At 53.1% G+C, this 22,346-nt stretch overlaps 1 protein-coding gene across 5 annotated transcripts in view; it reads left to right on the forward strand.

Annotated features, from left to right (window-relative positions):
- Positions 1–22,346, forward strand: part of LRRK1 (leucine rich repeat kinase 1) — a 126,051-nt gene that overhangs the window by 73,127 nt on the left and 30,578 nt on the right. For 4 of the 5 annotated variants that reach the window (XM_032391249.1, XM_032391251.1, XM_032391252.1 and 1 more), the window contains 14 exons: positions 4,978–5,204; positions 6,290–6,417; positions 6,508–6,671; positions 7,537–7,674; positions 9,529–9,641; positions 10,853–10,929; positions 15,487–15,616; positions 16,204–16,316; positions 16,693–16,907; positions 18,804–18,971; positions 19,480–19,652; positions 20,655–20,775; positions 21,044–21,203; positions 21,607–21,883. In XM_032391249.1, coding sequence (XP_032247140.1) covers positions 4,978–5,204; positions 6,290–6,417; positions 6,508–6,671; positions 7,537–7,674; positions 9,529–9,641; positions 10,853–10,929; positions 15,487–15,616; positions 16,204–16,316; positions 16,693–16,907; positions 18,804–18,971; positions 19,480–19,652; positions 20,655–20,775; positions 21,044–21,203; positions 21,607–21,883 — 2,204 coding nt within the window. The remainder of the gene's footprint in view (positions 1–4,977; positions 5,205–6,289; positions 6,418–6,507; positions 6,672–7,536; positions 7,675–9,528; positions 9,642–10,852; positions 10,930–15,486; positions 15,617–16,203; positions 16,317–16,692; positions 16,908–18,803; positions 18,972–19,479; positions 19,653–20,654; positions 20,776–21,043; positions 21,204–21,606; positions 21,884–22,346) is intronic. The other variant, XM_032391250.1, reaches the window with a different exon arrangement.

The following is a 22,346-nucleotide window of genomic DNA, read 5'->3' on the forward strand; positions in this document are numbered from 1 at the left end:
AGCCAATGTGGTGACAGAGCATGGTGTGAAGGCAGAGGCCAGCCAGACCTGCAGAATCTCGGATCCTCCAGTGACCTCATGACACCCTCCGTCAAAACGAGGCCGGTTTTTAGGAATACGCTTTTACAAAAGCTCTCTTAGCTCCCAGGCCCACCCACCTTGTGCTTTCCGCAGTGTCCAAGCATTACCAAGCAACGCGCGTTCCAGGGGGAGTATTGGCAGCCCCGGGGCTCCCCAGCAGCCCCTCGGCAGATGGGCCAGTCACTTACTGACAACGAGGCCACACTCCCTGGCTCCCCACAGCCTACCTAAGAATCTCAGCGTTGGGTCCACTTTCTGAGCCCTGTGGTTCATTCATGAACAGGCAGTTTCTGTGTTTGGTTGGCATGTTTCTTCCTTGGCCTTGCAGCCTCTGCTCTTAGGAGCATGCCCATCCCCCAGGTGCTTCTACCTACAACAACGGGAATGCAGAGGGCAGGGAGGAGACAGTGAGGCCTAAAGCTGGAAAGCGGCTGGGGAGACTGGCGCTGTGGGCTCCCCAGGGAAGGAGCTGGGATGCTCTGCTGCAGGCAGCCTGGGGCTGGGGGGAAGGCTGAACGGTTTTGTGCAGACCTTGACATTTTAGGATGATCGATCCGGTTGGAGGTGTGACTGGACGGATTGCAGTTCTCAGTGGTTTGATTCTCGTCAGGGCGCAAGCATTTATTTAGTGTCTGCTGCATGCGGGACGCACTGCTGACCAGCCGAGACCGTCCATCAAGGCTCTGCGCTTGAGGTGCACACGGGCCGGGTTCTGGACGGCCGCACTGCCTGCTGGGGCATGAGAGATGACCCTGGGGTCTGGGTTAGTGCAGTACAAAATCAGCAGGCAGGTTCATCTAAGGGGAGTTGAGCCAGACAGCCCGAGAAGGTATCCACGTCTACCAAAACTCGCCCGAGGCCCCCATGGAGTTAGTCAGGCGGACATGGCGGGGCTTGGGGCTCCTGAGGTCGAGCCCCTGCCCCTTATGGGATTGATTATAGGCTGCAGCTCTGGGCTCACAGAACGTGAAAGAGATGCAGGAGGGAGACAGAACTGTCAGGACAGAACGTCTCCCTGATCCTTTTGTACCATCATTCGTTCATGTCACAAGCACAGTCGGAATCATTTCTGGTTTTTTAGTTATTTTTGATGGTCCTGTCGTTTGAGTTATAGGACTGTCAATAGACACCTAAGATTTGTTGTTAAAAATCAAAACCAAAACCACCCCTTTTTCAGCTTCCATTTGGCTGCCGTTGTCAGTCCAAGACAAATCCACTTGGTGATGGATGACCAGAAATGGCCACACAGGGTGAGTGGAGAGTCAGACTGCAATCTGGGCCTCTTGGCTTTGTGTCCAGCTGTCTGGTCCTGGGCCCGGGACCAGTGTGTGTCTCCAAGAATCCAGGAAGAGGAGGCCTCCAGGCCCTCGGAGTACCTTCTTTGACTTGGCATTGCAAAGCCTGGAACGGTGACCTTGCTCTCAGCCCACTCCTGGGCCAGCTCTTATGCTGATCCCAAGGCTCCCCACAGGAGCACTCTGTCCTTCTCAGCACCCAAGCCAGGGAGAATCCTGGGTCCAGAAGTAACTTAGACATCATCTGGCCCCAACTGCTTATTTAACAGATGAAACCCAACAATAACCAGATGAAGGGTGATGCAATTACAAATTCTAGAAAGATTAGGGAGAGGCCCATGTGGCTAGATTTGAACTGCAGGCATCAGGATGCCCTCCTGTGAAATACAGAGCTGTGTCGGATCCATGGGCTGAGAAGCGGTGACACCCCAATAGCAGTGGGTACGCCTAACACCCAGATTCTAGTTTCTAAATACCATTTTCTGCTAAAGGGAATCAGGGCTGATTGCAGGGCTGGGGTTTGGAAAGCACCAGAGGAGACGGGAGCATCCTGTTTTGCCAGGAAGTAAGGAAGTACGCCAAACAGGTAGGGATATGTCAAAGGAACACAGGAGCGCCCTTGATGGGACTCCCACTGGCCAAATTGGGGATGACCTGAGCGGCAAAAGAGATAATGATAATAATAATTATAACACTTTGAATAAAGAGAGAATCCATGAGTCCATAGGGATACTTAAATGGGGCAGGGAGACCCCCTTCTGTACAGAAGAATGCCAAGTAACAAATGTAGGAGGAATGGTAGTTTTACAAAAATCACTGCTTTGTAACCATCAGCGTACTAACTGAGCCAGGCTAGGATCAACAATGGCCGCTGAAACCACTGGGTGAAATCATGTAGGAATGCAAGATATTCACCAGTCTCAGAATATCACGCCACAGATTGCTTATGAATCACAAAGAGTAAAATGCACCTTTACAAAAGGACGGTCCGACGGACACTACCTTCAACAAGAGAGCAGACTTGGCCTTATCAGTAGTGGAATTACCTGACAGCAGGTGCCCTCTGCTGATGTTCAGTTGAGAGGACTCCTCATTGTCTGAGATGTTTGCCAAAAATGTTTACCTTGAATCTGAACACGAGGGGAAAGAACTGAGTAAATTCAGATATGGGGTACTCTATGAGACAGCGGACTTGAAAAATTGCTATGCCAATGTGGAAAAAGACCTAAGAAGCCATGAGGACTCTTCTAGATTAAAGAAAAGCAGAGGGACATGACAGCGAAATGCAATGTGTGATTCTTGATGGGATCCCGGATCAGGACACAAAATAGTTATAAAAGACACTTCTGGGATAACTGAGACTATGTGAACGTGGACCGTGGATTTGATAATACTGTATTGATTTCATTTCTTGAAAATGATCCATATATAGTGGTCACATAGGAAAATATTCTTGTTCTGTAGAGATACATGCTGAAGTATTTAGGAGTGAAGTGCCATGATGGCTATAATTTACTTGGAAATGATTCAGCAAAAACTGAAAAATGTGGGGCACCCGGGTGGTGCAGCCGGTTAAGCATCCGACTCTTGGTTTCGGCTCAGGTCATGATCTCATGGGTTGTGGGATCGAGCCCCACGTTGGGCTCTGTGCTCAGAGTGGAGTCTGCTTGGGACTCTCTCTCTCTCTCCCCCTCTCCCTCTAAAATAAATAAATAAATCTTTTTAAAAAAATGGAAAGTATGTGTGGAAGGAAAGGAGAGAAAGCAAATGTGGCGTCGGATTAACAATGGAATCTAGGTGAAGGGCATTTCATGCGTATTCACTATCCAGGTTCAGCTCTTCTGCAGGTCTGAAATTTTTCAAAATAAAAAAGTGTGGGGGAAACAGTAATGACAAGAGAAACGGCAATAGAGTGACTTACTTGGCTTTTTAAAAAAAAATCAGCTGAAGTTAAAACTCCATTCTCTTGATCCCAAATCCAGCAGACCATCACCTGTCCCTCTTCATCCAGGTGAATGGAGAGACAAGACAGAGTCTTTCATCCCCTGGGTCAAAGATCAGAGCTTTGAGAGGGTGTCACAGACCCACCCTTCCCAATCCTGGCAGCCTCGCTAAGGAGATAAAGACCAGACACACATCGCCATCTAATGGCCACATAAGGAAGTGTGTCTGGTTCTGCCAATTTTGAAAGCAAACTTACTCCACGTTACTGGTCTTTCCCGCCATTGGCTTGGTTGTTACATTTTCCTGTTTGCCAAGCACTGATTTTTTGTTTCTCTAATTTCCTTGTATGGATTTCCAGTTGCTTTGGAGAAACAAGCCAAAAAGCTGGTTTCCTCCCCCCGGAAACTGAATCAAGCCCCAAATCCTTTGATAATCCAGAAAAAAAGAGAAAAACCTTGCTCATGTGTATTTAACCACCACACCCCAGCAAGCGGTTGGCCCTTCTGACTCCCTCTTGTGGAAATAAACAAAGGCCAGCCAAATGAGAAAAGCAAAGACGATTTATTCTGAATTTGCTGTCGCAAGGGAGTCAGCTACCTTCACTTGTGTTTTGGCAGAGAAGTGGGAAAGCTTTCTCGTGGGAGAAAGGGAAAGCCTCAGGGGTGCCCCCACTGGAGGCTATCGATGGGGAAGCTGGAGGCAGCTCACGAGATGGGGGCTGTCCTGCGTGATTGGTTGGGGGAGCACTTTGGCTTTCTCTGGTTGATTTTTTTTTTTTAAGATTTTATTTATTTGACAGAGAGAGATAGCGAGAGAGGGAACACAAGCAGGGGGAGTGGGATAGGGGGAAGCAAGCTTCCTGCTGAGCAGGGAGCCCGATGCGGGGCTCGATCCCAGGACCCTGGGATCATGACCTGAGCTGAAGGCAGACACTTAACGACTGAGCCACCCAGGCGCCCCTCTCTGGTTGATTTAAGTGGGATGTGGGGACAAAGTCTGGGGAGGCTGTCCATGATTAATCAAGTCCTGGCCATTTGGGGCTGTTTGTTACAGAAGTGACTGGATTGATGGTAGCATGGCAATGTGGTTCCCTACAAGTCTGGCTTAGAGCAGGCTGGCTCCCCACGCTGGTTATTGTAGAGAAGGGGGTTAGTTTCCCAGGCAGGTTGACAGGTGATGTGTCAAAGTTCTGTTTTTTTATATGCGGCCTGGCCATTGTCTGTATATTTGGTCTTTCTCACTCCGGAAGCAGCCCGTCCACAAAGCACCCAGTGTGGGGCCCGCTGTGTTGCAGGGGAGAGACCCAGGTTTGGTCTTCAGCCTCCTTCTCCAGTCTGGGGAGGCCCCTCCAAGCGTGGCTGGCCTTCTCCATACAGAGCAGGTGCCATTCCTGCTGATTCCAGCCCTGAAGAGGCAACACTCAGCCCCCCCTAGAGGCTGCAGAGTGGGGTGGGGTCTTGCAGAGATCACCCGTGAGATACAGACGCAGTGCCAGCCACAGCTGGCCAAGGTCCTGACGCCCTGGGACTCCAGCTGAGATGGACAGACAGAGAGTCTGTCCGTGAGATGGACAGTCACATAAATCATTGCTCTATTCCAAGCTGACATTGGCACCCCGGGCTCCCCGAGGGTGCTTTTCCCCTTTCTCCAAACCCAGGCTCTTCGTGTGAAATGGTCCCACCTCAAGTTGCCCTGGGTGGATCTGGACTGGCTCATAGACATCTCCTGCCAGATCACAGAGCTGGACCTTTCTGCCAACTGCCTGGCTTCCCTCCCCTCCGTCATCCCCTGGGGACTCATCAATCTCCGGAAGCTGAACCTCTCCAAGAACCACCTGGGGGAGCTGCCTGGTGTGCAGTCATCAGACGAAATCATCTGCTCCAGGTGGGCACCCGCCCCACGCAGGCCCCTTGGGGTGTGCATGGGGACCTCTGTACTCAGCGCCCGCCCCCCCCGGCCACCCCCCCGCAGTCCTCCTCCTGCTACGTACTCCTTGATTGGAGTTTGTGGTTTTGAAAACCAATTCTCCGTAAAAGGAGAGAAATTCTGCCTGTCCTTACACAGTTCTGAGGAGTACGGTGCCCCCCTCCTTCCGAGGGGAACGCAGAGATGTCTGGGGGGGAAGCGGTTTGTCTGGCCCACCTTACACTGCGCATGGTGGCCATGCAGTCTGCTCGCCCGAGATGTGTGGTGTTGGTCCTGCAGACAGAAATCTGAGAAGGCTGAACGCTTCCTGGCTGGGGGGAAACAGTGAGGCCCAGGGGCACCCGTTTTTATTTGACCTCCCAGGGAAAGTGGGAAGGGCCTCAGAGAAAGAGTTGCCCCTAAAGCACTCCAGCAGCAGGTGGATGGCGTGGGCAGCTCCTGGTCTCCCTTTTCAGGGGGCCTTGGGAAGAGGCCTGAGCCGTCCCCCTGAGGCTGCCTGGGAAGGGCGGGGCCTCACTCCACTGATGTGCAGTGATCCTCACTCTATAAGGATCTATAAGCCGATCTCAAAAGCTAAGGCTTCACCTAGAGTGAAGTAAGAGGGAATGTCCCACAGCGCATAGGGGCAGAAGTAAGCCACGGGGAAGAAGGCGCCACACAAACATTTCAAGAACAAGTGTCTTCTGAGTGGGGGTCCTTAGCCAGGGCCAGACTCGGGGGTCCAGATGGCTCGAAGCACGGCCCTAGGGCCTTCCAGCAGTTTCTGGGACACCAGCTGACTTTGCTATCATACATCGAGAAAGGTTTACATCCTTATTGGTCAGTGAGACCTGGGCCCACCAAAGAGACGTGTGATTTTCTTCGTCTGCACGGGACATGGTAATAGTTAATGCGATGAATAGAAGTCCTACTGCAACGTTTTCAACGCATGCTCTTCAGCATTGCGTGAGGGGAAAAGAGTATTACGCCCACAGAGAAACATGTAACAGAGATGCTTTTCCTCTTTCTTCTGATGCCTTGACTGCCTCCCTCCTCAACCACAGGCTCCTCGAGATTGACATTTCCAGCAATAAACTGCCCCACCTCCCACCGGGATTCCTGCACCTCTCAAAACTTCAAAAACTGACAGCTTCCAAAAATTACTTAGAAAAATTGTTTGAAGAAGAAGGGGGTATGTTGTATCATCGACACCCTGACCTAATTTGTCATTTTGTTCTTGACAGCAGTCTTTTCACCAATTTAATATTTTCTTTTTCCCTAGCCACTAACTGGATTGGTTTGCGGAAGCTACAGGAACTCGATATTTCTGACAATAAACTGACAGAACTCCCTGCACTTTTCCTTCATTGCTTCAAGTCGCTCAATTCTCTGAATGTCTCCAGAAATAACCTGAAGGTGTTTCCAGATGCCTGGGCCTGCCCTTTGGTGAGTATTTTCCCGGAAATCATGAAAGGCCCGTCAACCCGGCATCTGACGTGAACCAGAACACCACTCAGGGCTCTCTCTCACTTCCTCCCCTTGGTGACCAGGCTGGGTAGCAGCATTTCTGTTCTCCTGTTACCACCGAGCGGTGTCACTCAGCGTCCGGCCACTGAGTGTCTCAGGTGACTCACCTGAAAGCCAGCCCCCTCCGCAACTGCCCCGCCCCGGCTCCGGGCTTGAGATTCGTGCCATAACACCCATAGAACTTTCCACAGTTACAGCTTGCTCATCTGGCATGGGGGAGTTCTGCCCAAAAGGGGGACACGGTTCCTTTCAACTAGCTGTGAAATAAGAACAAAGAAAAGAAGAAGAAATAATCCGCGTCCACCGCACTGCCGATTAAATGGTGTTTTTGTTTCTGGGGAAGTTTGCTTGTTAAAACAGATGGACTAGCATAAAGAATGTTTATGTTTTATTGCTGTTGGTTTCAAACCAAGAAATTCTCCATCGCTAGCGTTCGCATTCTGGTTTAAACATACGTGTGTGGGAAACCGGCTCGTCTCTAGAGCTTGGTCCAGCATGATGCTGTTATTTCCAAGGACAATGGGCCAGATATTCTGGAATGAAGGGATAGGAGCATGAGCCACCTTTGTGTCCCTCAGGAAACCATTCCCGTCCCTTCCTTGGAGCAAGGACAGCAACACGGGACAATGACAGTTTATAGCCTCTTAGCCAAGTTGTATTTATAACAGAGCCTTATTGTCGCGTTCTGATTTTCCACATCAGATTTGGAAATGGTCTTTCTCATAAGCTTAATGCACTTAAGAAGCTAATCAATATCTCCTTCTCTTTCTCGTCAAACTCCTAGAAATGTTGTAAAGCATCCAAAAATGCCCTGGAATCTCTACCAGACAAGATGGCTGTCTTTTGGAAAAACCACCTGAGGGATGTGGATTTCTCAGAAAATGCTCTCAAGGAAGTTCCCCTGGGGCTTTTCCAGCTTGATGTAAGTCTGATCGCCCTCTCTTTCTCATTTTTGGCTTCTGTGAGGGAATCAGTCCACATTGCAATACAATCTGTAGGCTTCTCCTGAGCTTCTGAGATGAAAAAAAAAAAAAAAAAAGGTTCAATTGTCAAAAATGTGCGTATTTATGAGCAAAGATTGGGAGGAAGTGAGCAACATGAAAGCACAGCCCAGCAGCCCTCTGTCTGGCCTTCTCTGGCCTCTGTCCTTCTGGGCCCTGCCCCCCCCACCCCCGGCCAAGGCCTACCAGTGTGCAAAGCCGAGGGAGCACTGCGGGGTGGGCCTTCCTGCCCGTCTCCCTCCCCAGAGGTGGCAGAACTGGAATTCCTGGGGGTGAGAAGCTTCTTTGGATGTGAACTCAAGAAAGTACCTTTTGCCAGAGCGCCATGTCCCCCTGCCCCAACCCACCCACCTGGGGCTGCTTTCTTATCTTAGGTGGTTTGCCCACCTGTCTCTGTTTTCCCCACTCGAATGGGAGCCCCGTAAGGCAGAGCAGAGCTCATATGCATCCGTTGGCACCCGGGGCCTGACCAGTGTTGGCTGAAGGCACCAGGGCAGCCCCGGGCAGAGTGCACAGGCCTCGCCCCCCAGTCCTGCCAGGCCAGCCACCTGGGCCCCCACAGGGTCTCGTGCCGGGAGGAGTACAGCTTCCCCTCATGTTCAGGGACCCCTAAAGGGCCAGGAAGGTACCTTCTATCTGTGTGTTCTCAGGGAGGAGGGCCACCAAGTCTCAGGCCCCGGGGCCTGCACACTTTGATGGGGGCCCTGGTCCGTGAGGGCGTAGGTCACTGCTCCCCTCAGGGGCACCCCTGGCTTATTAGCTTAGTCCCCTGATCTGAGTCGGTATCCTCATTTCTCCCCAGCAGCATGCCGACTGGGTTCTCTGGTTCCCACCAAGGCCAGAAGCAGCAGATCAGGAGGGAAAGAACTTTGTCCAGGACCTTACCACTCAGCCCTGTGGGAATTCATGTTTGCTCATGGTCTCCCCCTCCAGATGGGGGTCCTGGGAGGCCCTGCACAACCCTGGGGTCCTGGGGCTTGGCGCACGCACGGCCCTACGAGGCATTCGGTGCCATGCTGGTTGTGATGGTGGGGGCGGCCTGGACCCCCTTTGACAAGGGAGGAGGCGAGGGCATGGAGTAGGGAGTATAAAGCGGGGCAGCCCGTTTGCACTCCTGAGCCTTGCCCACCGAGGACAGGAGAGTCCCTGTCCCTAGTGAAGGCTTCGAGAAAGGTTACAACATTCCGCCTGTACTCCCACTAAAGTAAAACATGTTACAAGTCCAAGGGCGGAGCTTGTCCCCCGCAGTTTCTGGTGGGCGGACAGAGGGCCGATGGCCAGGGGGTCAGCAGGGGGCACCGGGCCAGCAGAGGGGGCCTGGCTGGGGCGGGTGCCCCTCCGTGTCCCCGCCACCCTGCCCCTGCACGGGGCATCCCCCGAGGAGGTCACGGGAGGCAGGGGCGCCCCGCCGCCGTGTGATACCTTGGCCTCCAGGACCCTTGGCCCTGGCCGCTGCTCCCCGGGCAGGCCCGTGAGTAATTGTCGCTCTTCAGAAGGCCCAACGCTGAGACGTACTTGGACTCCTTTCGTTCTGGAATGACTGCCTCCCATTGATCTGGAGGGAAGGACTGTGTTCAGACCGTCCTGTTGGCTGCGTTGGGTATAATTTCATGAGTTCTAAGAGGCTGTTGAGCCCGACACTATTGGAATCTTGGCGAAGGTGAATCGGTTATCATCATTTTGCTGCATTTTGTCAGGGAGCTGACCCTTCTCCTCAGTCTGTCCTCCCTGTGGTGTTTGATGGTGTCTCTGCATCTCTCTCCCTTTCTCTCCAGGCCCTCATGTTCCTAAGGTTACAGGGAAACCAGCTCGTGGCGCTGCCACCTCAAGAGAAGTGGACCTGCAGACAGCTCAAAACCCTGGATCTTTCCAGAAACCAATTTGGCAAGTAAGCATGGGGGCTCTTTACCCTGGCAAGTTCTAAAACGCGTGTGTAACCACAGTCCAGCAGCCCCTGGGGCTGGTGGCTCTGTTGGTTTATTAGGGCTGCAGTAACAAAGCATCACAGGCTGGGGGGCTTACGCAAGAGACGCCTATTCCCCACCCCCCCCCACGCTTCTGGATGGGGTAAGTCTGAGGTTTCTCCCGAGGCCTCTCCCCGGGGCTTGCATAGAACCCCCTCTTCCCTGTGTCTCACATGATCTTCCCTCTGTGCATACCTGTGTCTGAATCTCTTCTTAGAAGGACACCAGTCAGATTGGATTAGAGTCCACTCATATGACCTCATTTTAACTTGTTTACCTCTTTAAAGACCTTACCTCCAATTACAGTCACATTCGGAGGTCCTGGGGTTAGGACTTCAAAACATAGGGGCGCCTGGGTGGCTCAGTTAGTTAAGCGTCTGCTTTGGGCTCAGGTCACAATCCCAGCATCCTGGGATTGAGCCCCACATCTGGCTCCCTGCTCAGCAGGGAGTCTGCTTCTCCCTCTCCCACTCCCCCAGCTTGTGTGCTCTCTCTCTCTGTCAAATAAATAAATAAAAACATCTTAAAAAAAAAAAAAAAGGACTTCAAAACATAAATTGGAAGGTGGGGGGCACAATTCACCCATAACAGCATCCTCCCATTTCTAAATTTTAAAGGCTCCTGGAGGATCTTCTCACGCCTAACCTGTCATTCTTTTCCAAAGTTTTGGCCAGCCACTCACCAAATGCACATCCATTGAATAAAAATCACTCCCAAAGACTTCTAATAAAAGATGAAAATGTGGGGATGAGCACAGCTGGCCCCTGGGGTCCTGGAGACCAGCCTCCCTCTTTCACTTGCTGAAGCCCACTTCTTAGCAGGACTTGACCCCTGAAAGAGAATCCCCCCACCCCAGTGAGAGTGTGTGATATGGAACAGCCGCTGGAATGGGCCATCTTGCCAGGCACAGAAATGCTCACACCTGCCTGAAATGGAAAAGCTCAAGAATCGAAATCACCATTGGCCATGCTGAGCTTAAGCAGTGTGGGTGCTTACCTAGTAGCTGCGGGGGGCCCCAACACCCTGCTGATGGAATGTTCTCCCTTATCTCCGCATGGCTCGGCATTATAGTGTCACAGCAAAAATTGTCATGCTCGCCTCAAAATCTGATTTTTTTTTTTTTTTGCCCCTGCAGAAATGAAGACGGACTGAAAACAAAGCGTATTTCCTTTTTCACCACCAGAGGGCGCCAGCGTTCTGGGACCGAGACAGGTGTGTGAGTCCCTGGGGGCAGATGAGACCGCCGGGCGGGCAGTTCCCTGCTCCACCACCGGGGGACGCCCTTGCATGGGGCTTTCCCCGAGAAACCTGGGCGCGCACTGTGCCCCTTGCTCATCAGGCAGGTGTGGCCTGCAAGTATCCCGAAACCCTCTTTCCTGCTTGCCATCCAATGGGACTGGTAGCTATGGTGTGGATGGTTCTGCCATGAGTGAGCACCGCCCTAGAGATGGTACACCTGTTAGCGCCTTTCTGTAAGGCTTATGGCATGGGGTATGGCTTGGGGGTTCCCCACTTTGCAGGTGAGGAAGCTGAGGCTCCCACGGGGTTGCAGTCAGCTCAGACTCCCATAACAAAGCACCACAGACTGGGCGGCTGAGACAATAGAAATGTATGCTCTCACAGTTCTGGAGGCTGGAAGTCTGAGATCAGGCTCCTTGTGAGGGTCTTCTTGCTGTTTTCTCAGAGAGAGAGACAGACAGACAGACAGAGCAAGCTCTCTGGTATCTCTTCTTATAAGGGCACTAATCCCCCCTCATGGGGACCCTACCTTCATGACCTCATCTAAACCTAATTACCTCCCAAAGGCTCCAACTCCAAATATCATCACGTTGGGGGCTAGGGCTTTGACGTATAAGGGGGGGTGGGCACAATTCAGTCTACAGCACAGGGGCTGACTGACTTGCCCAGGTCACATGGCTGCTCGGCGACAGAACCAGGTTTCAGCCCAGCACTGAGGGACCCCAGCCCCGAGGTTGGGAAGGGTAGCACCGTGAGGTCTTCATGGCCACACTATATAGCGTCTGATGAAGACCACATGGGAGCACAGCCCCACTGCCCTGGCCAGCCTGAGATTCTGTTTTCCCCCAAACTCATCAGAAACAGAACTGTTCCTAGAGTGTTCTTACTGGGTCTACAACCAAGCCAGCTCAGCAGACAGCATTCCAGGAAAACAAATTCTTCTCATTCATCATTTTCCGGGAGGTATGGGGGGAAGGTGTGGACCTGTCCCTTGAGCTCCTCAGCCAGCCCTCTTTTTTAACCTGAAAGCAAAGATTTCTAAAGCCAGCTATGCTCCCACAAATATCCCTCAGGATGCTGTCCCGGAGAACAGGAACCAATATTTAGGTCATTCTCAATGTAACATAACTTTCTTCTTTGGCTCAGTTTATGTTGGCAAGTGCTCTTCTAGTACAGATGGTGTAAGATGGGGACGAGAAATGCCAGAGGCCAGGACACATTTGCAGGAGATGACCTAAATAGTCTGTCCACCTGTTACACTTCTTAATGAACTGGTATGTGTGTATATACACACATACGTATGCATCAGTCATGTGTGAGTGTGTGTGTTTAGGTGTGATTAAAAAAGTAACATGTCATCAGTGGAACAGACCTAAGTAAATAATAGGAATTTAGCATATGACAAGGTGGCATTTCAATTTAGTGGGGGAAACATGTTCTGTTGCTTTAATAAATACTGTGTTATACCTGCCTGTCCAGTTGGAAGGGGAAAATCACAACAGTGGATTCCCTACCTTACATCTACTACAAAAATTTCCATGTGGATTTCAGATTTTTAAGCATTAAAGAAAAAGAAAACTATAAACATTTAAGAGAATATAGGTAAAATTTGTGGATGGAGAAGTCCTTTAAAAACTAGGTGGGAAATCCAGAAGTCACTAGAAAAAGACCAAAACCTTGGGCTTTGTAAAAACTGTAAAGCTTTGTTCAGTAAAAGGCATCATAAACCAAGTCATAATGCAAACAGACTGAGAAGAAATATTTTCAACGCAAATCATTGCGACATAAATTGGCTTAACTCCCTAATACACAAAGACTGCTTACAAATTAATTTTTTGAAAAGGATAACTCAGTTGGAAAAAGAAATAGGGGAGGGCAAAGGATATAAACAGTTTGCAGAAAAGGAAGTCCAAATGGCCCAGAAACAAATGAGAAGGCCCCGAACCACACTAATGGGGCCGCACAATGAGGAATTTCATAACTCATCCTTTTTAAAATGCGGGGCCTTAGGACTTTGGAAATTGAGTCCAGACATAGGGATTTCACTTGGAAGGAAGGACAAACACTTTTTTCTCATTGATGCCAAAACGGTATAATACCCTTGAAAAGTGTAGCTGGGATAGACCTCGGTCAGGCTTCTATTGCTGTGGGTTGAGCCTCGTCCATTTGAGTGGATTATAAATGTGTCTCCAGTTTAGAAATGCAGAAGAGCATGAGGAGGTAGGGCCCAACACTCAGTGGGACCAGACACTCCCTGTGGAGCCATCAGAGTACAAGGCCAAAGGCATGCCACAAAAAACACAACAGGAGTGTGTACTAATGTTCTGGAAAATGGTTTTGCTGGTGGCCCGCAGGAGCCCGGCTGGGGCGCGAGGTGAGGAGGCCACACCCCTTGGAAGTTTCCCTGGCAGAGGTGGATGGTGGCTTTGGCACATGACAAAGGCCTCTTGAGTTTGCTAATTTCATCCCGAATGTTGAGGCCCACCCCTGGATGAAAAGGAGACCCGGTTGAAAATTCTTTCGGGGGGGGGGCGGAGGAGGGCAGGTTATTCTCTGGGGGCTGTTGATCCTCGGGTAAGGAATTATCTATAAAAGCTAACTTGTTTGCAGATGGATAGTAAAATTCCAAGGAGATTTATGTACATTCAAGTAGTCCTATTTGTGCAGCGGCCTCGTCCAAAAATAATTTGGACAGCCGTTTTTACGGTAAAATTCAGACCAGCAGAGTCATAAATAACTCTAGGCATAATTACAGTTCATAAATACCTGGCGCTGTGCTCTCCCAGACCCGCTTCTGCACGGGGCCAGGAGCTCTGTGACAGGTGCTGCTTCTGTTCCCCGTGGTAGTTCCTTATTCCATCCGCCCATTACTTAGGCTTCATAAACACCGAGGTACGACTTGAAAATCAGAAGGCACAGAGGCCAGGTGTTCTGAATGTGTTCTCGGGGAAGAAAGTGAGCCTTTCTTTCTTCCCGTGCATGTTCTTTCAGTGTGTGCCGGGGCAGGCTAAAGTGAATCATTCTTTTTCACTGGGGGGGAAAAAAAGTCCTTTTGAGCATTTTCCTTACGTTCAAAGCCGTCTTTAAAAGTCTATTGCACCTTCATTACAGTGAAGGAGGTACTGCCCTGAGTCCTCTTCCCATGGGGACCGGCTGGGCTGGTTTTCTGGGCTCCGATTTCGGGATTCCGTTATCGTCTCTCCCAGAACATTCTCTGATCCTAGGTTACCCCATTACCATCGATACCGCGGGCGACACGTGTGGAGAAGAGCCAGAGCGAAGGGAGAAAGTTGTGATCAAGGGCAGGAAAGTCGCTTCAGCCCAACAAGAGAATCCTGGCTTCTCTATCTCGCTGGGCTGGCAGACGGCCGGAGGAGAGGGCTTTGGGGCTGTCTTTTATCTTGAGTTCTGGGAGCTGGAGCTGAAAGGGACCCTTGCAGGCGTGGAGTCCTGCCCCCTCCCACCCCACCCCCCCAACCCCCCACCACTCCCTGCCTTACCAGGGAGGATAAGGCACTTTGGAGATTTTGCTGAAACCTAAGCCTCTGATCCCCATCAGTGCGCGAGTCCAAGCTCCCAACCCCAGTCGCTCTCAGCTCCCACACTCCGGTGCCCGAGGAAGGAACACATACAACATGATCTTAATGGGAATCTCATAATTAGCCTCATTAACGAAGTCGCTTAAATACCAGAGAGTTGGCTGGCTTTTCAGAGAGTGGCATCTCAGGCAGCCTGAAAACCGAGCCCATTGTATTATTTGTTAATAGATTGGCTTTCTTTTAATTGAAGAAGGCAGGTCCCCAGTAAACAGAATTTTTGAGCAGTGGCAAATGGTGTGGAATGAATATCCAGCCTCCTAGTAATTCCCTTCCCCAGAGACGACGGTGGAATTTGATGCGTCTGTAGTAATCATTATGTTTGTGTCTAACATACATGTCCGTGCGTGTGCGCCTGTGTGTTCACGTGCCTGGAACAGCATGTAACATGCACACACGTGTGGTGTGTGTGCATGTCTCTAACACCATGTGCCTGTGTGCATGTGTGGCCTGCACACAGCATCGCAGAGCATCTATGTGCGTTACGGCACACGTACGTGAAACATACACACATAAATGCACGGGGTGTGTGTTTGCTCACATGCCCGCACACCCACGTTTTCAGTTCACCAATAGCTCTTGAGTATCACTTCATACCCGCACGTGTAGACCTGCCCCATGCTTTGCAATAATTGTATATTCTCTCGTTACTCATCAGCCACCTCCCGGTAGGCTGTCTTCTGTTTTGGCTGTTACAGTGTGCCATGGAGTGTCCTGCCCTCACATCCTTGCCACACACGGGCACGGATGTCTGTAGGACCATCCCCTAGAATTAGAATCCCTCGGTCAGGAAGATGAGCACCTTATTCGGGGCGACTTGCCAAAATGCCCTCTGGAGGTTGCACCCGCAGGTCCACCCGGCTGACCTGCATGCTGGGATGGTCCAGAATCATCTGCAAACATCCAGCCAGTCTGCTTTGCCATTTCTTCGCAGCGGGGGTGCTGGAATTTCCGGCCTTCCTAAGTGAGTCTTTGGAAGTCCTTTGTCTGAACGACAATCACCTGGACGCCATCCCTCCCTCGGTTTGCCTCCTGAAGAGTTTATCGGAGCTCTACCTGGGAAAGTGAGTACCCAGCCAGTGCAGGGAGGCAGAGTGTCCTCTGTAACCCATCTGAGGACCCAGACACTGCCGGGGGGGGAGGGGGAAGAAGCCATCTATGTACCAGGAGGCAGCAGGGGGACTTGCAGAACAGGGCTTAGTCAAAGAGGTGGGCGAGGGGAAGGCAGGGGCCGTGAGAACTGCTCAGTCAGTCATCCTTCCATTTACTGAAAACCTACCACCAGGTGCCACGGAGGGGGTGCAGCATGCGAAACAATGAAAATATCAAATAATTCCATTGCATTGCCTTTTTGAGAAGAGACACTGATAATCTTTATGGCATCGTAATAAATAGAAGAGCTGAGGACGTTGGGGAAGGAAATCTAGTTCTAAGCCACAGGGATCTGCAGAAGACAGAGCTGGCTTTCTAGCGAGAAAGGCTTTGGAGTTATTGTCTAAACGGAATGCTCGAAAGCAAAGCCCGAGATGTCGGGGTTGGGGTGCAGGACCCAGAGGCTGCCAGGCTGCTAGGTTGCTGCGTGTGTGGGTGTGGGGGTGTGTGTGCGTGTGTCCTCCCACGGTGTCCTCCCATGGTGTACGTGTGCCCTCAGCAATCCTGGCCTCCGAGAGCTCCCTCCTGAGCTGGGGCAGCTGAGCAATCTCTGGCAGTTGGACATTGAAGACCTGAACATCAGCAACGTGCCCACAGAGATCAAAAAAGAAGGTAGGGCTTCTGAGGCACTCCCCCCTCCCCTGGGGAAAGAGGACTCAAGTCCGGTCATTAAGGACCTGGGCTAGAAGCAGCTTGGGCTCCCGTGGCTGGGTACCACTGTATTGCAATTAACCATACAATAAAACTATGATTCTCTGGGCAGGAAGGATATTGTCTTTAGGCCCTTGACTTTTGGACTTCACTTTTGGGGTAATTATGACCGCAACTTCCCCCCTCCATCTGACCCAATCGCCCTCTCCACTTCCCCCCATTAGAACACATAGAAAGTGTTCCTTCAAGACAGGATTTTTGTTTCCCAAGAGCTGTGAGCATGTTCTCACCCGCATGTCAGCAGCATCTACCTTCCCCGCTCTGTGATTTTGCGTAGGCCCCAAAGCAATGTTGTCTTACCTGCGCGCTCAGCTGCGGAAAGCAGAGAAGTGCAAGCTGATGAAGATGATCATCGTGGGTCCTCCGCGCCAGGGCAAGTCCACCCTCCTGGAGATCTTACAGACGGGGAGGGCCCCCCAGGTGGTGCACAGCGAGGCCACCATCAGGACCACCAAGTGGGAGCTCCAGAGGCCAGCTGGCTCGAGAGCCAAGGTCAAGGATGGTCGGCGTGCAGAGTCCCCCCAGGGGTGGGAGGGAGCTTCCCCGGACCCCTTCTTTCTCCTCTCCAGAGAGCCTGGGATTTTCACAGCCTGCTGTCTGAGGCCCAGAATATTTACAAGGGCTGCTCCTGCCAAGGGCAGTGAATAATTTCTTAATAATTTCTTAACATGATCTCGTGGTTGTTCTGTTATAGTTAAGTTGAGGCTTCGGGCCAGTGGTTCTTAATCTTGGCTGTCCATTAGATTTCTCTGATGAACTTCTAAAGACAGCAGTGGCCAGGCCTTTCCACTCCTGGCCCTAAGGATGGCATTTCAAATGGTCCGAGCTTCAAATGGGCATTTCGAGCTGCCCCCCAGAGCTGAGGGCAAACTGCTACTCTAGGCAGTGAGACACAGCAGCACCTGCCCCTGATGGGGAGGCTGAGAGCACTCCTGGAATGAATGCGCTGGCCTCCCTGACACCTGCTTTCACCCCACGTTCTGAAAAGTCGAGTTCTTGAGCCCCTACTTAACACGAATCCTTTGGCAACTCTTAATCATCCTGTATTCTGTTCAGTATGAGACAAAGGAAAATGAACATTGTCTTGCCCTGGAATCAGAGGAAAGGGCCTGCAGAAGAGTTGGAGGGATAGACCATAGCACGGGCCCTTAGCTGTTTCTCCCAGCTCAGGGAAGGAACACTCAGGGAAGAGGCTGCACGATGTCCCCCTACGGCCCCCAGCACAGGGCCAACTAGAGACCGGTTTCCTTGCAAAGTCTTTTACAGAAAATCACTTTCCAAGTTGGGCATTCCAGTTCGGGTCATTAGGCATTTAAGCTGTATATTTTAACAGACTCGGAAACTGGTCCTGTACAGAGCAGAGTCCCACCTCAGAATGAGTTCAGAATGAGTCCAGGACAGTCAAATACCTAATACCGGCAGAACCACCACCACCCCAGAACACCCCAGGAGTGAATCTCACTAACTCGTGTCCAGGAGCTCTCTAAAGTCACCCAGAATCTCTGGATTCTCTCCTGGTTTTTTGTTTTGTTTTTTAAAGCAGTTACTCAGTATCACTTTCTTCCAGCCGGTCTTTAGCAAACAATGGTCCGAGCTCCGAGGGGTGAATTGCTGTTTCCATCTTTCTTGTCCTTTGGCCCCCACTTCCTTTTGGCCAGCATTCTAATTTCCCCTCCTTTGTCGAAGGACAACCACCACCTGATCTCTCGAACGTGGAGCCCCATCCCTGCCCGTGTGTCTGGGCCCTCAGCCAGTTTAGAATGGCTGTCCATTTTCACTCCCTTGCAAAAGCAGGTCAGCACGCCTCATCTCGGCGGCCAACGGGCAACGTCTCAGAAATGATCCTTTGCTGCAGAAAGCTGCAGTCTTGGCTGCTCCGGCCAGACTCTTAGCTCATAGGACCGTGGAGAAACCACCGTTTACACAGCCTTTCCCCGCAAACAGCTAATCTTTTGTGTGATTCCCACGTCGGGGCGGCTTCCCATCATCCTTGGTGGGCGCCGCCCTCCGGCCTACACAAGTGCGGAGGCCTGTCTCCTGGGCCGCGGCCTCCCACGGATGGAGGTTAAGCCTCGGCATGAGCTCCGGCGTCAGCCCCGGGGCCCCCTCCAGCGGGAGGTCTAACCGTCTGCAGCAGAGGCAGGGCCGTGTCCCCAGTGTTCTGCAGACACAGGTGGACGCAAACACCCCAGCCCCCCGGGAGCCCGCTGTCCAGGGCCCGGCCCCCTGCTCTGTGAGCGGTAGATTGAAGCTTCCAGAAGTCCCACCTCCGCACTGCTGGGCCCCTTTCCCTCTCTTGGGTTCCGAGACAAACGGCAGGACGGGCCAAGCTCTTCCGCTGCAACCGTGGTCCCTAAATGCCTCCTGTCATTGCCCCTGTTGCTCAAGCAGGTGGAGTCTGTGGAATTCACCGTCTGGGACATCGGCGGCCCCGCGAGCATGGCCACCGTCAACCAGTGCTTCTTCACAGACAAGGCCCTGTATGTGGTGGTCTGGAACCTGGCGCTGGGGGAGGAGGCTGTGGCCAATCTCCAGTTCTGGCTGCTCAACATCGAGGTGAGGAGACGCCAGCCCTGCAGCTCCCAGGCCTCGGAGCATCACGGGGGATGGGGGGCGCCTCTTCTCTGAAGCATCCCCCTTTACTGAGGAAAAACAAGGGAAACGGTCAGGGAGAAACACTGGGCATCTTGGCGGGCGTCCAGAGGACCCCCGAATCATAGGTCACCGTGGAGCGCTTAAAACCCTCCTCGGCCAGATGGTTGTCCGAGCTCTCCTAATTTTCTTGTACCTTAAATTTAAGAGCCGGCCCCTCCCCCCACAACTCTTGGACCCAAGAGGAAGACAGAGCTCCCCTCTCACAGGTAAAGATGATAAGAGGCTGGAGGCAGGCCAGGTCACAGGTAGCTCATGCACTGGCTGAAGGGATGGGAAATCCAGCCCTTCTGGGGTGCCTCCCGGAACCCCTCTATGCACAACATGCCCTCGAGGTTTCCTGGGAGCCGTTTCCCAGTCCCTTGTTGGAGTGAAGGGAGCCGATGCTCAGCTGTGGGGCTCTCTCCGGCAGGCCAAGGCCCCAAACTCGGTGGTGCTGGTGGTCGGAACGCACCTGGACTTAATCGAAACCAAATTCCGAGTGGAGAGAATCGCAACACTGCGCGCCTACGTGCTGGCGCTCTGCCGCTCGCCCTCTGGGTCCCGGGCCACCGGCTTCCCGGACATCACCTTCAAACACTTGCAGTGAGTGTCCTGCTCTCTGGTACCTGGTGCCCCGCTGGGGCTGAGGCTCCGGCTACCTCGCTTGTCTGTCTGCCCGGGGACGCTGGGGTCTGCCTGCAGGGGGCTGCTGAGCCAGAGGACTGGCAGGGCAGAGCCTGGACACACCCTCTCCGGGTGTGTGGGTCCCCTCCTCAGGGTCCCCTCCTCCCCTGTGGCCAGTGCTGAGCGTGCACGGCCCCCTTGGGACCAGGAGATGGAAACTCGTGTACTCCCTGTCACATTTGCTGATCTCTGACCAATTACAGACCCCCGGCATGGTCCTGGTCCTCACACTGGGTCTGAGTGGTCCGGGCCCACTAGTGGCAGCAGGACCGGGGGCCCTGGGCTTGTTGCTTCTCTTACCTCCTGTCCTTGGACTCACAACAGCCCCGTGGGTTATGGGGATCATTGTGCCCACTTCACAGATGATGGAAGGAGCTCAGCAAGTTAAGTAAGCCTTCTCTCTTAGGAATCAAGCACGGGTTGCTACACTGTGCTGGGGGCTCTCGGGTTCCCTCCCTCTGGATGGAGTGCCACAGACCTCGGTGCAGGGATCAGCCTGGGGACACTTCTGCCTGCCTCAGAATGCAGGATCTGGCTGATCCTGATGCAGAATTTCAGGAATTCTTCGTGTGCCCTTGAGAACACCCCTGAGGCCTGTGACAACAGGGGCACCGGCTCTGGGCCAGACCTGGGTCCAACCCGAGTCTGCTCCTTTCCAGCTTGTGTCCTTGGGGGTCACCTTGCACCTTCGGGCCTCACATGCCTCCTCTGTAAAATGGGCGCGCTCAGGACACATACTGCATCGCTCCCCGCACAGAGCTTTGCACCAAGTGAGACCTTAATACATGTCCCTGCGTTCACCTTTCACGGGTTCTTTTAACTTGCCAGCATTAGGGACAAAACCTGGGACACAGAGATGCTACAGCGCTCATCAGAGAGAAGCGGTGTGATGAGTGATCACGTTCTGTTTTGCACTCACAGCGAGCTCTCCTGTAAGAGTCTGGAAGGCCAGGAGGGGCTGCGGCAGCTGATTTTCCATGTCACGTGCAACATGAAGGATGTGGGCAGCACCATCGGCTGCCAGAGACTTGCGGGGAGGCTGGTGCGTACCTCAGGCTCCAGCTGCAACCAGGGGGGCCCGCTCTCTTTCCGCCAAGAGTCCCAACACGTATGCCGTGTGCTCAGGCTCGGTGGTCCCCATGCGAGCACTTTGGGGACCGGGCCGGGGGGAGGCCGGGGATGGGGCGGGGGTGAGAGGAGAAGCTCACGTACTCAGGCCTCCAGGGAGTGGGGGGCAGCAGGCAGGGCTGGGTGGGCGGGGCGTGCCTCGCCACCTGGGGGGGCCCAGCCAGCCCACCTGCCCCCCCCAGATCCCCAGGAGCTACCTGAGCCTCCAGGAGGCAGTGCTGGCCGAGCAGCAGCGCCGCAGCCTGAACGACGACGTGCAGTACCTGACGGACAGGCAGCTGGGGCAGCTGGTGGAGCACATGGCCCACAACGACATCAAAGACTACGAGGACCTGCAGTCCGGTGAGTGGGCAGCCCGGGAGGGCGGGGCGCGGGCCCCCGGGAAGGGGGGGTGCGTCCCATTTCTCACCGCTCTGCGCCTGTCTGCAAATGACCATCAGAGCACTCTGGGTGGTTGTGATGTGGGGGGGGTCACAGATTCAATGAGTAGGCACATATGCAGAGATGGGGTCCGCGAATGCTGGAGATGGGCAGACTGGAGCCCCCTGGCTGGCCGTCAGGTCAGCGCGTCGGCAAGAGTTATGGGGTGCCGCTAGGGAACCCGGGACTGGGCAGCAGAGCCGTGGAAAGGGCCATGGGTGCTGGGAGCATTGCTTGGTTCCTAAGAAGAACATGGGACTAGGTCACCCCAGAGTCCCTGTCACCCTTTGTCTGATGCTGCTTCGTCCTCCCCTTCCCTGGGCAGCCATCAGCTTCCTCATAGAAACCGGCACCCTGCTGCACTTCCCGGACACCAGCCACGGCCTGAGGAACCTCTACTTCCTTGACCCCATTTGGTTGTCCGAATGTCTGCAGAGGATCTTCAACATCAAGGGCTCGCGGTCAGTGGCCAAGAATGGGGTGATCCGGGCAGAGGACCTCAGGATGCTGCTGGTGGGGACGGGCTTCACGCAGCAGACGGAGGAGCAGTATTTCCAGTTCCTGGCCAAGTTTGAGATCGCCCTGCCTGTGGCCAACGACAGGTGAGGCCACGGCCGGGCTGGGCTGCTCACGCTGCATGCAGGAGGAAGGAGGGGAGACCGGGGTCACTGGTGGCTTGCAAGAGCTCCAGGCCCGGGCCGTGGGGACAGCCTTCCTGCCTGCCTGGGCTGGCGGCTCCTTCCTGTGCCATGGGTATCTCTTTTCGGGGGGTTCAAAGAAACGCAGTCACTGAAAAAAAAAATGCAGGAAAACATGCAAGAACGGCATTAAAAATATCTTGGGGGGGGGGGGGGTTCATGTTTTAGAGGGTGGATGGCTTGGTTATTTGGTAAATGCAAATGGGGTAAGTGACAAGGATGCGCATGCTAATTACATGGCCTGGCTTCAGAATGCGGGGAGGGGGGCAGGGGCTGGGGTGGGGGTGGGTGCACGTGGGTCCGATGCAGCTGGGCATGTAGGGCCTCCGTGCCCTAATTCCAGTTTCAGCCGCTTCCTGGGTCTGAT

Source organism: Phoca vitulina, unplaced genomic scaffold, assembly GCF_004348235.1.
Source record: "Phoca vitulina isolate PV1807 unplaced genomic scaffold, GSC_HSeal_1.0 scaffold61, whole genome shotgun sequence".
NCBI lineage: Eukaryota > Metazoa > Chordata > Mammalia > Carnivora > Phocidae > Phoca > Phoca vitulina.